This window comes from Equus quagga, unplaced genomic scaffold (assembly GCF_021613505.1).
Source record: "Equus quagga isolate Etosha38 unplaced genomic scaffold, UCLA_HA_Equagga_1.0 HiC_scaffold_2495_RagTag, whole genome shotgun sequence".
NCBI lineage: Eukaryota > Metazoa > Chordata > Mammalia > Perissodactyla > Equidae > Equus > Equus quagga.
Genome location: NW_025793309.1, coordinates 1 through 18,495, shown reverse-complemented (window position 1 = coordinate 18,495; position 18,495 = coordinate 1). Strand labels below are relative to the sequence as shown.

Sequence of the window (18,495 nt, the reverse complement as noted above, 5' to 3'; positions counted from 1 at the left end):
GAGCTAATGAACTCTGTATTGTTTTCTTAAATTAAGGTAAAATTCACATCATGTAAAATTCACTGTGAAAAGGTGAATCACCCACAATTCAGTGGCGTTTAGGACATTCCCAGTGCTGTGCAATCATCACTGCTGTCTATACCAGAAGATTTTATCATCCTAAAGGAAACCCTGTACAAATTAAGCAGTCACTCCCCATTCCACCCTACGCCCAGCCTCTGGCAACCAGGAAGGGACATTCTATCTATTGATCTGCCTTTTCTGGACTTTTCGTATCAACAGAAACACAAAGCTTTCTCCTTTTGTGTCTGCCTTCTTTCACTAGCATGTTTTTAAAGATTATACACACATCAGCAGTTCACTTTTTTTCATGGATGATTCCTATCACAGTGCATGGATGTACCCATTTTTGTTTCTCCCTTCAACAGTTGATGGACCTTGCACCTTGGACTATTATGCACAGGGCTGATGTGAATGTTCCTGGACAAATTGTTGGTTGTATACCTGTGTTCGGTTTTAGGGGTAAGTATCTAGGAGTGGAAGGGCCAGGTCATCAGGTTATTCTATGTTTAACTATTTTAAACAAACTTCAAATTCAGGTTTAAGTTTACTCCACAAAATTGAGTTTCAGCACCAAAAATAACAGCCATATTTTCTGTACTATTGGTAGAAAAACCCAAAAACAGTTGCTTTGGTAGGTTTTCCAGGTTTTGCTTGTAAAGCAAGATGAGACAGTAGGTATAGTCATGGAGAAAGACAGAAGAAAATGGACAAATCAGGTGCTGGTATCCATGACGTCTGACTCTCTCTTACCCTGAAACAGAGCTGTTCAGCATCCTCGCGACAAGCTTATGAAGACATAGGCTCAGCACAGGAATGTGAATAGCAGCAAGCAGACAAAATTTTCTGCAGTAACCCCTCAGTGCTTCCTCAAGGGCCCCTTCTAATCATATAGTTTTCCTCTCTATGAGCCATCCTTCTTTGTCCCTTTGTATTCCCTGCAACTTCTTGCAGAAGACTTAGCATGTGGAATATGATGATGTGACAATTATGGATGTCAGGTTCTCCCCATCCCGATCATTTCTTGTTTCTGCTTATTACAATAGTCCTTGTTAGTTTCTTTAGTAAATTTTCTGATCCACTCCTGCGAGTTCTGTATTTGTGGCCCCTGAAGTCTTTGTCCCATTAGCCCAAGGGTCAGCTAGGGTTTCTGAGTTTACCGGGTCTTCAGATGTCCTCCTTGGGAAAGAGGGTGAGTGAATTCTCTATGTGAGAGGAAGAGCAATCATATCCTTTGGTGAAAAGAAAGACAGTGTGGTGGCCAGCATCCACTTCTGCTTTCACTCTGGCACACAGAAGACTATGTCTCCTAGACCTCTTGGTTTTGGAAAGGATGTGTGGTGCCTTCTGACCAATGGCATCACTTTTAAGCCAAAGAAGAAAAGAAGAGGTGTAAGACCCTAGGTGCTCTTTCTGTCCTTTGGTGGCAACTGAAGAAGGCATCAGTTTCAGATGGTGTACCAACAAGATCATGGGGCCTCCATCAGCCTTGCCCCACGTGACTTAGGAAGCAGGGGTCCCTTCACCTCAACTATCAATGTATGATGTAAATCTGAGGAGAAATACATCTTTAGTCATGAATTTCTCAATTGTTGCATTTATTACCAGAGCGTTACCTAAGTTATCCTGGAGATTACAATGACCTACCCTCTCTGATCGTCTAACAGATAATTCTTCCAGAACAGCATTTGCCAAATCTCATGCTGCTGTGTTCAGCATTAATGTCTACTGATTGCTGCCTGTCACAGATGGGGCCCTGGAAAGAGACTGTGAGGGGGAGGATTCCATGTGGAAGGTTTAGGGAGGTGTTTTGGGGAGATGTCCCTATGGGAAGTTAGCAAGGCGGGGATAGTTGAATGAGAAGCTGAAGCACAAGACAGTTGCCACTGAGTCTCTGCCAACCCTCAAGGATCCATTCAGCTGGGACGGCCCTTTGGTGTTGGCCCAAATTGAGACCAGACTTCTTATTCCCTTATCGGCCAGACATGGGCCTCTGGCTGTCCCTTGAGAGGGCTGTGTCCTAAGGTTAGGTGGTTCCCTATGCTGTGGGCATGTCCTGTGAGGGAAAGAGCTGTGAGCTGTTTCAGCCAAAGTTCCCAGGAGCAGTGCGGTGGATGCATTGGCCTTGAGCATGACCCTGGGCTGAGTCTCAATGTTTCCATGGCACTTCTCCTTCACCATCATCTTCCTTCCCAACCCAGTTAATAATCTCACAAACTGAGAAGTCCTTGGGATGACATGCGTAGAGCTTCTGCCTTTCCCTATGATTGGATGAGAGAACTGATTGGTGAAGACCAGAATCTCTCTCTCCAGAATCCAGACCCCTTACCCAGGGGCTTTGGTAGATCTCCAGAAGTGTTCCAACCTTAGCTGCAAATGCTGAAGTTGTTCCTAAAACAGTGGCCACAGTTTTGCTCTAGTCTGGTGGTTGTAGTTAGAGAGAGTTCAATTCCCTAAGGAGAGTCAGAGTGGTCTCCAAGGTCTTGTGGTCACTGGGACAGGCAGTGAAGACATCAAAACCTATGGGCAGGTTGAGGAGTCAAGAGGGGTTCTCATTGGTCTCCTCAATGGTTAAGGAAAGGCCAGTACATCTTGGCACTTCTTCCAGAGCCACGAAAACCTAGGGGGCAGCAGTCAGGTGAATGATCCAATCATGTCATTCAAGGAGAAATCCTAAGGCGAGCCAAGGGAAAGGCAGTGTTTGAGAGCCAGGTTTCCCATTCAGAGATCCTCCCATCTTGGCAATCGGAGGTGGTATGAATATGGTTCCCAGGGCTCTGGAATACTCTAGCATGAATCCCTCACTGTGATGAGACAGATCACCAAGAGAGGCTTGCGGGGCACTGTGAGTGGGGTGAGGTGGCATTTAGCTGGATGGTATGGCTGTCAATGGGACAGATTTTTTGTTAGCTCCTGTAAATGGAAGATGCATCAATGAATGGACCACGTGGCAAGATATTCTTGAGGGACGTGAGTGAGGAGTACAGTCCCATGTCTTACACCACTTTGGAAAGACTGAGTTCACTCCTAATGTGATCTTGTTTTCACTTACACTGGAAGACGAGATGCAAGCACCCATCCCCACCTTACACCTGCAACAGTCTAAACAGAACCTGGCTTTCCAGTTCCTCAAACATTTTGAGGATTTCTCTCTGACACTATATGCACCTGAGGCATTTCAAGAGATTCACATTATTATTTTCTCTTCCCTTTAGTTAGCTCTTCGGAAGCCAGTTTTGGTAACTCATACTTTCCTTCAAAAATAAACCTGTCATCCAGATTTGCTAACTGCTTTACTCACGGACTTCAGCAAACAATTTCCAATTTGGAAACCCAAAGATGGGATAAATTGTCCCTCCTCTGCCACAGCTGTACCCATGTGACTTACTGAATGTTGCTACCTGCCAAGTCGGCTCTCAGGAGCATCCCAGGCCTGGAGGAGACTCTCTTGGGACACCCATGCCTTCATCCTGGCCCTGGACTAGCCCTGGGAGCTGCCACGACTCTTTCTCCCTGGAGGGACAGCACAGCCTTCCCAACCTTCCTCTGGCAAGTCTCTTTCCTGGGTGGCTGTGCTGCATCAGCAAGGGCCTGGGCTGCTGGGAACCAGGATTGATCCTCAGCTTCTGGCTGTCCTGAGACGGCCTCCCTGGCAGAGTCCAGTCTGCCGAGTGTCTGAGTGACACTTGCAGCCATCAGGAAGGAGGGGATAACTCAGAAGTGACAAGCGTTTCATCTGGTCCTTGCTTACACGGTGTTTCCTGGTGATGAGGCTCAAAAGGCCGGGTGGCCACCCTGTGGCTGTTGGTTCTCAGGCGGGTTCTCCGGTTGAGCCAGACCAGTGTCTGTTGGACACCCACACGGGGAGCATTTCCAGATTATACTTGGTGAGGCTGTGTCCATGCACATCCACAGAACGTTAGTTTGGTGGCAGTGCCCGCAGGACCCCCAACTCACACCCTTCTTAGGCCTCATCTTTCCAACTTCCCAACAGGAAAGGTTCACACCTCAATGATAGAACCACAGCACACGACTGTGGAAAAGACCCCAGTCACCCCAGGGGCTACATGCTTCATGGGCTTGGGCCCAGCTACCACTTTCGAAAAAGCCAGTCAAATTACACCAGAGTGTGTAAACTGGTGATTGTCCAAGACCATGGACCTGAGAACCACACAGGCCCAGAGGTCACCCTGGGCAGCAAGGAACACTGTGGGGTCATTCCTGGTCAGGATGATGGTCTGTTATCCTGGAAAACCAGAGCTCACCTGGAATCCATCAGGTCCAGCCTGGAAGGAGTGGCCACGATGAACCTGACAGAAAGGCTGGGGGCATCTAGGGAATTTCTGCCCTAAGAAAGAATTGCATGCAGAAATGCAGGGATGCTGAAAATCCTAGTTCCCAGGGAGCACCAGGTTCATGGAGGGAGACCCGGCTGTGGCGCTAAAATCCGCCTCCCCAATCTTTCTCCTTGGAGAGAAAATAAGCAAGAAATGGGAATCAGAGTCACAGACTCGAATCCCAGGAGGACCAAGCCCAGGTCAAAGGTGAACAGGGACACCCTAGAGGGGCCCAGAGAGGGAGAGTCCTGCCTGCCCTTAGTCCCTTTGCACAGGACCTTCCTCTAGCCTCGCCCTCTCCACGTGCACATTTTCAGGTTTTACAGGATTTTCCCCACTTACAGTGGATGCAATTCCAGGGGCTGAATCAGAAAACAAGTTCCTCATTTGGGCAAGAGGAACTGGGAAAATGTTCCCTCGTCCTCCAAGAACAGAAAGGCAGCCACGGTCCTGGGCAGGAATTGTGCTGGGCACAGGCCAGGGCCAGCTTTTTTGCTGTTGAGGAAGGTTAGGTCTGAGCTAACATCTGCAGTGAATCCTCCTATTTTTGCTGAGGAAGACTGACCCTGAGCTAACATCCGTGCCCATCTTCCTCTACTTTATATGCAGGATACCTGCCACAGCGTGGCTGGACAAGTGTGCGTAGGTCTGCACTCGGGATCTGTACCAGTGAACCTCAGGCCGCCAAAGGGGACCATGGGAACTGAACCGCTGCACCACTGGGCTGGCCCCAAGCAAGTGCTACTTTTAAAGACACCCCCGTCTCCGTGGCTGTTGTTCTGACAGAGAAAGTCCCTCCAACGTTTCAGCCCCAGGAGATCGGAGGGGCTGCTTCTGCTCCAAGACCAGGTGAACCACACTGCAATGACCCTGTCCTCTGAGTGAGGGGGACACGGGACTGTCCAGCAGCCAGGGACGGCACTGGCACTTCTCCCTTCACCACATGCCCTGAGCTGAGGACTCTGCGATGTTTCTGAATTCAAGGAGGAATGTGAGATTCTGGATCTCATTTCCATGAGCTCAGAGAGTGAAAGAACCACACGTCCACTCCCAGGCTGAGAAAAAACAGAAATTTAATAGAATACTCAAACTTAGCATTTATCATTGACAACAAAAACATGGCTCCTCCAAAGAGGGAAATAGGCTCTGGGGAAAATGTGTGAGGGAGATGGGCAGATTGTCCACTGCCTTGTGGCCTTCAGGGACCCCAGGAAATGGATCACAAAGTTTTCATTCACATCAGCATCTGAGAGGTGGACCTGTGTACCTGAGTGTCCCTGCTGTAGTTCAGCTGGTCTCAGGAGCGTCATCTGCCACCACCGCTGGGCTCTTTTTTGGGGGCCTGGTGTCTGGATAGAGAGAGGAATTTCCTAGGGGGCCTCCCCCAGTATCACAGCATACTCTCCCCCCTCCCTGCACCCACTGTACCCTGTGCCCCATCTGTTGGCTCAGTCAGTCAACAGCACCCCATCTGTCCCCGACACAGGGGCTGATATTTAGTGTCACCCACTTCACAGAGGACCAAACCAGTCCCAGAAATGCAAGGGGAATCGCCCGTGACAGGACTGCTCAGCGGAGGAGCTGGGGCCCCAGCACCACAGCTGTCTGACTCCCCTGGCCCAGACTTGGCCTGAATCTGTACTGAGCCCCTGGATTTAGCCACTGCCAGTCCAGACACTCACTCAGCCCTGGGCGGGAAGATGAGTGGCTCTTCTTGTCTTTGAAGAAGAGTCGAATCTTTCTGGCCCACTGGTATCGTGGCTCCAGCTGACAGGACAGGCTGTAGCTACAGGACAGAGTGGAGTTGTTGGCTCCCAGGAACCACGCCTGAGCTGTGCCTCCCAGAGCCTCCCAGCAGCTGGAGTCCCAGGGCCCCAGGGGTCGCCATGCAGCCAGATCTGAGGCTGACCATGGAGCCACGGCCATGGACACTGGAGCTGGTCTGCAGAGAGAGTCCGCCCTCCCCTCACCCAACTCCTGCCCCGCCTCACCTCGCCTCCTCACTCAGGGGCTCCACAGCCTGGAACCAGGCACCAAAATGCTCATTGGGCTGCACGGTGTACAGATTTGCAGCCTTCTGGACCATCTCGATGTCCTTGATGAATTTGAATTCCTGGGACAGAGGAAGGACAGGATGGAGACATGGCCTGGGTGGGGGACCCTGCAGGGCTCTTGGAGGGGGTGAGGAGGGGGACAAGGAGCCAGTATGGGGCCTTTGCCAACTTGGGAACTCTCCTTCCCTGCAATTACAGTCAGGATGTGCCTGTTCTCACAGTTGGCCCGAAATAGATCCTCTACCAGGAAGGGGTCATTGATGCCAGCCCTTCCCCTACCCGCCAACGCCATAGGATCCCAAGCTCTGTATATCAAACTCTGCAAATAAATGTCCGACCCCAGGGATTGAGCTAGAGGGCTTGTTATGAAAGGGGGGCTCTCTGATTCCCACACACCCACACTCACCACAGTGAGGCCGCAGCTCCTTACCTCATTCCGACAGCTGAGCACATTCCCCTGGAAGGCAGACAGCCAAAGTCCATCAGAAACAGCCCCCTTAGCCCAGAACTAGCCCCCATCCCACCTCTTCCAGTGTTGCACTGCTGCCAGTGGGCAGGCCCTTCCAGAGACTGGACTTGGACCTGGGCCAGGCTCTGGGCTCCAGACCTAACCCTCTCTGATGACACATGGGGAGACTGAGGCCTCAGGCAGGAAGGGACAGCTCAGCCACTGATGTGCCTCCTGACTGGGAGGGGCCCGACTTCTCTTCCCTCACTGGTAGGGCCAGAGGGAGATGCTGAGTCCAGCTCAGACACCACCTCCTGCGGCCACACAGCCAGGCAGCTCTGAACCTCAGCAGCCCAGGGAGCCTGGATGGTGGCCTAGGCAGAGCCTCCCATCACTCGTTGCTGAGATGGGCCTGATGCCCTGGCTTCCACAGGAGGCTGGGAGGCTCTGCAGAGAGGACCTTTCCAAGTGTGAGAGCTCAGGGCTCAGGCAGGACTCTCTCCTCCCAAACCCTCAGGAGCCTGATCCCAGGGCCCCACCTCCAGGCTCACTCACCTCCACATAATAATCTGTCTCATCATGCAGCAGCTCCAGGTAACTGAAGATCATCTTGAGGGAGGGGATGACACCCTGCTCCATCAAGGTGGGTATGGTGATGAGTTCCAGCACTCAGGTGCCCCCATGAACCCTCCCCTGAAACCCCTTAACCCAGCCACCTGCCCACCCCTGGCTCCCACGTACAGTAGCCTAGGACCCTCAGGAGCCCCCACCACACACAATGCCCTCCTCCCCTCCCCTCCAGGAACACCAAACTCCCCCAGTCACGTCCCAGGGCTGGGTGTGGGCCAATCCCAGGGGGTGTGGCCCCTGCCCCTCCCCACCCCAAAACCATCTTGCTCCCAGCCCTTCCAGGCCTCCTCCTGCTCACTGCCAATGCAGGCACTTCAGGCTCAGCAGCCACAGCAGATGCGCTGGAGGAGGAAGGCCCCTCTCCTGAGGGAGGCCTCTAGCTGGGAGGGGGCGCCCCCTCTCCTCTGACTCCTGGGCACCTCCCCCCAGGCACCCTCACCTGCTGCCGCCGCCTCTCCTGGGCTCTATGGCGGCCCCTCTATGCACTGACCAACACGGAGGTCGCCTCCTGTCAGTGCCGAGGACAGGGTCAGAGAGGCCCTGCTCCCTTTCACATGTCCCTCAAGGCCCCTGACCTCAGACCCTGGCCATCTGGCTCCAGTCCCCTGCTGCCCATGCTGTTCCCGCCTCCAGGGTGCTCTGATTCTAGACCAGTCCTGGCTCCAGGACTCAGTCTTGTCTGACCTTGGGCCTGCTCAGGCCTCCCTGAGACTCTTTCCTCATCAGGAAAGAGTGGGGAGAACTCCACCTGCCTCCAGGGCTCTCCTGAGGACTCCCTGTCATCTGACTGTCATCACTGCTCTCCCCTCAGCTCTTGAGGAGGAGCCAGCACGAATCTCCTCCCATTCCTGTCCTCCCTTGGACGGTATCACCCTGCCGTAAGGCCTGCACCACGTCATCTCCCCCCATTTCCCAGAGGAGGAGACCGAGGCCCACAGAGGGGCAGAGACTTGCTCAAGGACCCACTGAGGAGAGGCCACTCTCCCTCCCAGCCAGAGTCCCTGTCCCCACTGCCTTCACCCCTCGCCCTGCCCCACCACTGACCACCGTCCTGACCTCTGCACTCCCAGAGTGTGTTCCAACAATAGACAAACTGAGACATGGAGGGAGAGGGCAGAGGGTGTTGGTGGTGGCCATGCGGCATCTCCTCCCTGCCCCACCGACAGGGGTCTCTGAACCCCAGGATGGCCTTACCATAGCCTCACTTCCTAGGATGCCCTCAGGATGTTCCCGGCCCCCTCTCACACCCCTTCTCCCAGATCTCCAGCCCCAGGTTACCTTCAGGAACAGTCTCTTGCTCACATGCTGCTGTCCCCTGCACCACTTCTTAAAGGTGTAGGATCTCTCCCTGGGGGAGTGGGGAAAGAAAGAAAGAAAGAAAGATTATGGGGTGGTTGAAGGGCAAATCCCGTTTGTTTGAGATCCCAGAAGACCCAAACAGCCTGGGGCCTGGATGAGGGATTTCACTGGGTTTCTCTGAGCCCCAAGGTCCCCATGGGACTGGGGAGGGGCCTCTCCTGTTGTCACCTGGGGCCTCCATTCCCATATCTACCACACAGATCTGTTTTGAACACTCTTGGTTTCAGTTGGATGGAGATTTCTGTTGCTGCAAAGGAAACACTTGAGAATCTCCAACTGGGCTCAAGTCAGGATCTGATATTGAAGGAAATGAGTTCCTGGGCAGAACCGCTGGCCTAAGGGCCCTGAGAGGCTCAGGGACCCAGGAACCAGATCAGTCCGTGTCCCAGGCATTAACTGTCTCCCAGGTGGTCTCAGCTGACTGCGGGGGCCATGGCCACCCAATGCCGGGTGCAAGGTCCACCTCCCCCTCGTGGTGCTTGGATGGAGAGCAGCCTACCCAATTGGACACTCATCCCCAGGTGTCTTTGAGATGCTTAATGGCAGGGTTCTGCAGAGCAGAAAGGATCGTTTGGAAGGATGTGAAATTTCTGAGGCCTAGGCACCCCTAGGGAAGGGAAGAGATTGAGCTGTGAGTGGGGGCTGGAGCTCTCCAGCTCTGGATTCTGTCCCCTCATGGACTTCTCCTGTCCTGGATGAGACAGATGCCCAGGAAACCCAGGGAGGACACACCTGGGACCTGAGGAGTAACACTGTCAGGCACAAGGATTTTTAGCTGAACACAAGGAAGGAGCACAGGAAGGAAGTGAGCTTGCCACCACCAGGACCTCAAGTCAAGGTCAGTGTGGCCCTGGCAGGAGTGTCTAGGGCCAGTGCAGGGACTCAGACCACAGACTTCAATATCGACAGCTGAGAAACAAGAGGCAATTCCCATGACTCCAAACAGGGTCTCCATGGGCCTCCCATGACTTACCTTGGCCACATGAATCCACAGCTCCACCATCCTGGCCCTGTCCTGCGCTGTCATGCCCAGGGCCCCGAGGCACGTAGCGATGACACTGTTGGCCAAGGTGTTCGTGTGTGCCACAGTGTCACAGATGGTGGGTGCCAGGTACTTGTGGTCCCTGCTGTCTCGCTGGGACCAGATGGAGCCCAGGCAGTGGGCAGGCACCAATTTCTTGAACAGCTCCTGAGGAAGATTCAGAGTGTTGCCAGCACTGCCTCACACCAGCTCGGCATCCATGGTCCTCCACAGTCCCAGGCTGGTTGAGGACAGAGCGGGAGCTCAGGAAGCAGAGGATGTGATCTCTGAGGTGTGTGGGATTCCCTGAGTTTTGTCTGTGTCCACTGAAGGTGTCAGCACAAGATGACCCGGGACACAGTGCTGTGCAAAAGGGAGGGCATTTGCTCCCAGCCCCATCTCACTTCCTCCAAGCTCCGGAAAACAGCTCTCACCGGCCCACCCCAAGGGACATCTTCCACCCATCGCAGTCCCCCTCGGGTCCCACTCCCCATTCCCATGCACATTACCCCGAGGCAGGGAGAAGCACCGGCTTTATGTGATTGTCTCTGCTGGAGTCAGTACACATCACATGCCTGATGTGTGCTGAGGATTTGAAGGCCCCCTGGGCACACGTGTGATTGGCCCAAGGACCTGGCAGCATTTCAGTGAGCTCCCTCCTGCACCAAAGGGCCAGACCCTGCCCAACTTCCTCTCTGTTCCACCTCATTCATCGGCACAGCCACCCCATGCAGCAGGTGACCTTAGTGTCTGGCTCTGCTGTGCACGTGGGGACAGCGAGCGCTTGGGGTAAAGAAAGTGCCCAAGTCGCAGTGTTGGTAACGGGGGAGCAGGAATGTGGACACAGATCATCAGACTTTGGATCAGGTAATGGCAGGTGTGGGGCAGCTCATGGCACACGAAGGTAGGGCCCCCCTGCCCTGCAAGCCCCGCTGCTCACCGCCTCCATCCTTGTCAGATGCTCTGCCACGAGCCGGGGAGGGAAGTCCAAGATGTTCAGCTTCTCCTCCCTCAGCTGGTTTTCGGCGGTCACGGCCCAGGGTCCAGTGGGCTTTAGTTCAGGAGCTGGCACTGGGGCTGAAGTTAATGGTGGCCCTTCCTCCAGCCCTGTAGGGTCCGATGCAGGTGACGCTGGCTCCAGCTCTGCCATGGGTGGTGGGGCTGGAGCTGGAGATGACTCTAGCACAGGGGCTGGTTCTGGCTCTGGCTCTGGCTCTGGATGTGGCAGGAGCTTTGGAGCTGGCTCTGCAGCAGGATAAGGAGAAAGTTTCACCCACACACCTGACAGTTTCTGTGCCTTTCCAAAGACAGGAAGGACTCCACTGCCTTTAAGGGAACTCTAGCCCATGAACCTCAACACAGACAGTCTTCTCAGACTCCAGTCCCCTCACCTTTCTGTTTGGCCTCAATGGCCTTGAGGTGCTCCAGGTGGCCTGGCAGAAGGTAGGCATGGCCCTCCACATGTAAGCCACCAAAGCTGATGTGCAGAGTGGCCAGCTGCAGGGTCCAGCATGGAAACTGTAGGGGCTCCCTGCAATCCTGCCCTTGGCCCAGCCAGGTTCCCAGCAGGAAATAGCACTGCGGGGAGGCAGATGGGCCAGAGAGTCAGTGGCCCAGCCTTTCCTTAAACACCACCCTCCCAAGGCACTCTTGTTAGCATCTGGGCCCCTGTGCCATCCCCTCCCCCTCCAGAGGAGGGGCCCATCCCAGCCCTTAGCCCTGGCTGGCTGTCCTGGCAGTGGCAGGCCTGCTCATCCAGCAGGCTGAACACAGAGTCTGTGAGAGTCTCTTGTTCCCACCTACACTCTCCTCCCCAAGGGTCTGGACACAGCCCACCCCAGCCCTCCATGCAAATGGGCCACTGGAATGAAGACTCCAGCAGATCTGTGAGCAGCTTTCTCACACACCTCCTACTATGGACCTGGTGGTGGTGCTCACAAGGGGTGGATGTGGAGAAAGGGAGGCAGAAGGAGCTGGCACTCTGCTGGGATTGGGTCTCTAGGAGGCAACTCAGCCCAGCCTCCCTTCCGGTTCTCAGGGGGCCTGGGACCCATGCATAGCTCTCTTTGAGTCCAGTCCTGCTGGAGTGGAAGCCACCAGAACTCAGCCTTCCCATGGGAATCACAAGATGGGTGAGATGCAGGGCTCTCCCAGGCCTGCACCAGCCACAGCCTCCATCCTCTCCCCGCACCCTGTTTTCTAGAGACAGGAGGCCCTCCATCTGCACCCAAAGACCACTCACTTTGGGAGGTGGTGCTGTCCTCCAGCATCCTGCACACAATGGGCCAAGCTGCCTCCATGTGTCCCAAAGGGGATGAGGGCATCGGCCGGGATGGCGGGTAGATGGGACCTAGGAATGATGTCAAGCGTGACTGACTCTCAGATTAGAGAGGAGGCCCAGTGAGGCTGTCTGCTTCATTTATTGAGTGACACTTAGTGTATCCAGATGCCCTGCACACAGTACGTCCTTCATAGACATTGTTAAATGAACTCCAACCAGAACCACCCCAGGTGTCTGAGTAGGCCTGTGGCCCCTCTGTGACCCTAGAGATCCCTAAGTGGCTACACCAAGGACAAGCACCAGGACCAGCTGGATGGCATCTCAAACTCCTTGACAGGGTGCTCTCCAGGTGTTTTTCCAAACTCAAAAAGCCACAAGCCAGTGAAGGGAGAGGAAGACTACTTTTCATGGGGGGACAGAGAAATAATCACCACCAGCAACCACAGCATGGCCCACCACCCTCTCTGCAGAGCCGGGCACCAGGGAAGCACCTGGATGGCTGATCCCATTCATCCCTGGGAGAAGCCTAGCAAGTTCATCCTCTGCCACTCCACATTTCAGAGGAGCCAACTCAGGCTCAGAGAGATGTGGTGACATTCCCAAGACAAGACACACAGCTGGCAGTGGGCAGAGTCACCACTGTGCTGAGGAGGAGGTGGGCAGTCACCTGGGAAACAGCTGGTCCAGCACCTGGGGGCTGTGCTGGAGCCTGAGTAGCTGCAGAGGGAGGTGATGACACTGCAGAGGACTCTGCTGGGGAAGGCTGGCACCACAGACTCTGAGAGCCTCTGCATCATGCCTGCCTGGAGGGCACACATCCTGCAGGCCTCAGTTACAGACAGAGTGGACTCATCTTCACTCTGGGTGGGATGAGGAGGACACAGGGTCAGGGCCATCACTGCAAACCACAAGGATTATCAAGGTCTGCAGCTGACTCAGGAACTCCTAGCCCCTCCCAGACGTGTGCAACAGGAGAGACAGGGGCTCCCACACTCAGCAAGGCTCTGGGCTTTCAAAGTACAATCAGACTTTGGGCCTGCAAAGGATTCCACATTGAGCTCCCTCGAGGCCATTTGCTCCACTGAGGGACAACAGACCTCCCTCTGTGAAGAGCACCAGCCCAGTGAGTCCTCAACAGACACGCCCTCTCTAGAGAGGAGAACAGAGGCTTAGGCATGCCAAGTGGCTTCTCTAGGTCCTGTGGGTCAGAAATGAGAACCGCCCAAACTGGGGGCTGAGGGACATCCCCTCTAACTGCCTGAGGCTTCATCGGACCCTGACCCGGAGGGAAATGTTATGTGGCCACCTCACCCCTCCCAGGTCTGGAAACAGTGTACAGGGCAGTGACACATTCTGAGAATCCCTTCGACTTCCAAAACACGCTGATGGTTATCTCTCTTACATTAAAGGGAGTTTGGAGACCCTCATTATCGAGGTTCCATTTTCCAAAAAAGGCAAAATTCAAAGATACTCAGGGCCTATTGGGAAGTGACAATGACATCAACGTTTTCTCTAATCTTCCTAGGGAAATGCAAAGAGTGCCCTCCTACCCTCCTATGCAGCTGGTTGGGAGAAGCGGAAGTCCAGATTCCTTTGGGAATGGGACTGTGGGACACTCATGCGGGACAGCCCTGTTAGAGTCCCAGGAGAACGGCAGTTTGAGGTTGGATTCTGGGCCGGCCCTGGTCATCTCAGGGGCCTGGGTGGGAAGACCCCTCCGTGCCCACTCTCACCTCAGAGCAGCCCTGCTTATTGATGGTGGTGCAGTGCAGCTGGCCCCTGTCCAGGGAGATGGAGTACCTGAAGCCATCCGCCAGCTCTTCCACCACCTCCTGCGTGCAGCTCTGCAAAGACAGTGCCCGAGAGGTGGGCCAGGAGGTCTCAGGGGCCTGCCTCGACTTGGCCACAAGGAGGAAACCCCAGCACAGATCAGGTACCGAGCAGCATTTGCATAGACCTCCAGCCAGGGAGGGAATGAGATGACAACCGGATGGCTCGGGACTAACCTATGGGTAGAGGAGCTTGGTTCCCAGCACCCACTCTCCCATCCTGCTAGCCACCACCTAGGCTGGGAACATGACACACTGCCAGGCTTCCAACACTGAGCAAACGGCTCCTACCCAGGGTGGGTCCCCGCTCTTCCCCGCCATCCCTCACTCACTCCCCTCCGGCACACAAGTAGGCTCAAAGGGGTGTGGGGGTGGCATCCAGTTGTGGCCTAACCCGGTTGGCTTTCCCTGTGTTACCTGAGTGCTCCTCCTGCCAATTGGACAGAGGTGGTGCAGGTGAGGGCCAAGCCAGTGTCTATAGTGACTGGAAAGGCTCTTTTTCTTGGCTTTCCTGAAGCCAGAGCCTCCACAACTCGGGAGACAGCAGGAGAACATCCTCTTGTCTTCAGTGTCGCCACTCAAGTGGGCTCGATAGGATGCTATGTCTAGAATGTGGGCGCCTGGAGACCAGTGTGCTGAGTTCTGTTGGGGTCTGTCTCCAAGGAAGTGACGTCACTTCCTCAAGGTTCCCTTACCTGGGCGCCTTCTTCAATCACACCCACCGAAAACCTCTCTGGGATCTTGGCTGCTCACCCTCCTTGCCCATGTCACCTCCAGAACTGTACACAAATAGCCAGCACAGATCCCAACACAGGACCTTGAGATGGAACCAGGGTTCCAGCTTGAGGACATGTAGCTGAGTTCCGACCTCTTTTTTCCTACAAGCTCTGTGTCCTGGAAATGCCAATGGGCCTCCCAGGGCCTCCTCAATCACCCAACCTGCACGATGGGGACGAGGCCAGAAATATCTCCCTCGGGGCATCCTCAGGTGTAGAAGGGACAATAGCGACAACACCTGTGGTCTGGTTTGCATGTGTCTGATGCACACACTTAGAGATGAAAGAATGACAAGAAAGGGTGGGATGTAGTGTGGAGTACCCCTCAAAACAGGCCTGGGTTCCAGCTCTGTAACCTTGAGAAAGTCACTGCCCCTCTGGGCCTCATTTCCAGGTCTGCACCTTTAAGAGGTGGAAATTAGGGGAAATTCAGATATTTCCATTCACCGGCATGAACCTTGCACTGTCTCCTGTTTGACTTAGAATCAGACCCAAGTGCCTCGTGTCGGCCTATGTGGTGGGCAGCCTCCACCATGGCTCCCAGTGCTCACTGCCTTCTGCTGTGCACGTCCTTGTGGAACCACAAGTGGTCAGGAACTGCCTTCTGAAGAGAATGCAGCCAAGGTGATGGGATGGCCTGCAACCCAGGGTTAAGAACAAAACCCTGGCCCTTCCTTCTTACTCATTGGCTTTAGTCCCCTCCCTCTTTCCCTCCTTCTGTTTCCATCTCTCTCTCTCTGCATCTTATATCTCAGGAACTGGGGGAGCAAGTGTGCATGGTTTCAGTTGTCCTATGAAGATGCTCCATAGGAGAGAACGGAAGGAATGATCGGCCAACAGACAGGCAGGAACTCAGACTTTCAGTCCAAACAAACCCCGTCAACATGCATGTGAGTGAACTTGGGAGCAAACCCTCCACGAGTCAAGCCGCAATAGAGCCGCAGCCCCTGCTTCACAGAGACCTTGAGGCAGAGGCACCCAGCTAAGCTGTGCCCCATTCCTGGCACACACACTTTGTGAGATGTTAAGGATTTGTATTTTCTAGGTGCAATGTCTTAGAGCAGTGTCATCAGAGAGCGACAGGAAAAGCACAGTCTGCCAGTTCCTGCCCTCTGGCCCTGCCTGTCCCCATCTGCCCTCCTCTCTCTTCTCAGGCTCCTTCCAGCTACTCCTCCATCTTTCGGACATTGTCTGGTCAGACCCACTTCTTCCTGTGAGCCTTTGCACCAGCGGTGCCTTCTCCCTGACACTCAAACTGTTCCCAGACACAGGCCGGCGTGCCTCTCATCTGGCACCCTGCTCACAGCAAATGTCACCCCTATGATGCCATTCAGAGCCTCCCAGGCACAGGCTCCACTGTCACAGGTCTCCCACCTGCAAGGGCATCTCATGATGTCCTCATTCTTGGTCTCATCTGGATAAAATGAGTCCATGAAGGAGGGCTTTCTGCTTGGCGGATGAGGAGGCAGCTTCTTCCGGTTTCCTCAGGATCATGACTGTCTCTTCTGGGCTGAATGTTTCCCCTCCCAAGTCCATTGTGAAAGGAAACTCTCATTCCCTTGCTTTCAAGGGTCTGGTTTCCCCAAGAACACAGGGAGACTCCCCTCTCCCTGGAATGCAGCACCAGCCCCTACACCCAAAGCCTGAAAATTAGCACCCAGCTTGAAACACCACAAGATCCTGAAGTCAGTTCCTGCTGAGGCCCCCCATCCATTTTTTAACCCCATGGTAACTCCTGAGCTCACCTTTCCCCTGAGACACAGCTCCCAGCCTGCCCTTGGCTTCTTACAGGAACAGTGGGATTTCCCAGAAGCATTCCCAGCCTGGGCAAGAAATGTTTTGAAATCTTCTCTATGTATTTTCCAGGACATGGGATATGGGGAGAAGTCATTTTGGTTGTGTATGTGCAACAGTTTTGATGCGAATAGCATCTTTTTCAGACAGAGATCAAAATGTGGGGCTACCGGGTGTAACAAGAAAATGGATACGCTGAGCCATTGTCTTCATGGTGTGAAGTCTTAAAGAGCAAAGAACATGGTTAAAAGCAGAGAATATGGAGCCAACATCTTATGTTCAAATTCCACCTCAATCACTTCCTAGATACTGGTAGAGGGCAAAGTACTTACCTCATTGGTGCCTCAGTTTCTTCATCTGTTGTTGGCAAGAAGGATAAGCGTACCTAATTTGTGAGGATATGGAGAGTGCTAAAGGAGTTAATGTTTCAAAACACTTGCAACATCCAGCACATTGCATGCCCTGTACACATACATTATAAATGAAATGTAAATGTTCTTCTGACGCTATCTGTTTGCTCCAGACAGGAGACTAGGGGCTGGTAGGATGTAGACAGCACTCCCTGAGACAGGATGAATCGATGAATGAACAACACTGTTGAAGGCATTACCAATGGCAGATCCGCCTCCCTATGGACATTCCCAAGCACAATCACACCCAACCATTCCTCCTCTGTCCTGCATCATCTTCTGGGATTCTATCCAGGAATCACGGGGGCTTCTTGAACCCTGGGACCCACACCCACCACAGGTTCTCTTCTCTCTGGCAGCAAACCCCAGGCCTTGTCCTAATGGCTGAAGCCCACAGGCTCTGAACTCAGATCCTTTTCTTCACTTGAGGGAGAAGTGTCATTCCAAGAGCTGGGCACACAGAGTGTCAGCCTTGGAGGAAATGCCTCCTGGGCCAGTGGCTGGTGGAAGAGCGCCATGATGGAGTAGGATTTGGGGAGAGTCCTCCAGGTGTGGTCAGAAGGGGCCCAGCCAGGGCATTTGTCAGCAAGGTCTGGTTGGTGGACCTTGGTGGCAAAAGAGTGGTGGGGGCAGCATGTTTTAGAGGTCCTGGCATGAGACAATCCACAGGATGGTCATGAAGTCAGAATCAGCCTAATGAGGTCCAACTCAATCCACTGTTATCTGTTCCCTGACTGGCTCACTAATCCAGGAGTGATTTACAAGGGTGATATTCGTGTTCTACCATCTTTTCGTTGATTGGCAGGAGCTAGTATTCTTTACAAAACTTGTGTATTTTTACATAGGAAACGATAGGTGAGTTCTGTAACAACCCTTCTTGCAAAGTTCTCACTAACATATTGAGTGTCTAACAGAATCCACCGCTGGGAACTTCACAAAAGATCCTGACCTTTACTCTCTGGTTTTAGATCTTCCTGATTGGTAAATTTTCTTGACTCCTGGCTCCTTTCCTGAGGTTCGTCCACTTAGAACAATGTAGGACTGCAACCTCTTGCCACTTGAGAAGTAGTGGTTCAACTCTATGATGATGTTGGTCTTGCTTTCTAAGTGTGTGTGTGTGTGTGTGTGTGTGTGTGTGTGTGTGTGTATGTGTGTATGAGACTGTTTTCTGCATCTTGCCACGTGGGTCAGATTGACTCCTTTCCTTGGAAAAATTGTCCCTAACCACTTTCTCTGGGCTTTATTTTCATGTCTTGAACAGTGCTGTCCAACAGTAGAATTTCACACTCTATCTTATGAAATTTAAACTTTTTTAAAATACTCACATTTAAAAAAGTAAAAATAAGCAAGTGAAACTAATTTTAATAGTATATTTAAACCCATTATAACCAAGATATTACCATTTGTCCAGGCAATCTATATAAAAATTAATAGTGAGATAGTTCACATTTTTTTTTATTGGGATCAACAAATCCATTTACATAGTCTCCGTTTGT

At 53.2% G+C, this 18,495-nt stretch overlaps 1 protein-coding gene across 1 annotated transcript; it reads right to left on the bottom strand.

Moving 5' to 3' along the window:
- Positions 1-5,674: 5,674 nt before the first annotated feature.
- Positions 5,675-6,981, bottom strand: LOC124232112 (ral guanine nucleotide dissociation stimulator-like). The gene is made up of 4 exons (XM_046649080.1): positions 6,882-6,981; positions 6,389-6,510; positions 6,080-6,183; positions 5,675-5,746 (listed from the first exon to the last, which is right to left on the bottom strand). The coding sequence occupies exons 2-4, from the start codon at positions 6,481-6,483 to the stop codon at positions 5,685-5,687; spliced, it is 261 nt and encodes an 86-aa protein (XP_046505036.1). The 5' UTR covers positions 6,484-6,510; positions 6,882-6,981; the 3' UTR covers positions 5,675-5,684.
- Positions 6,982-18,495: the final 11,514 nt, after the last annotated feature.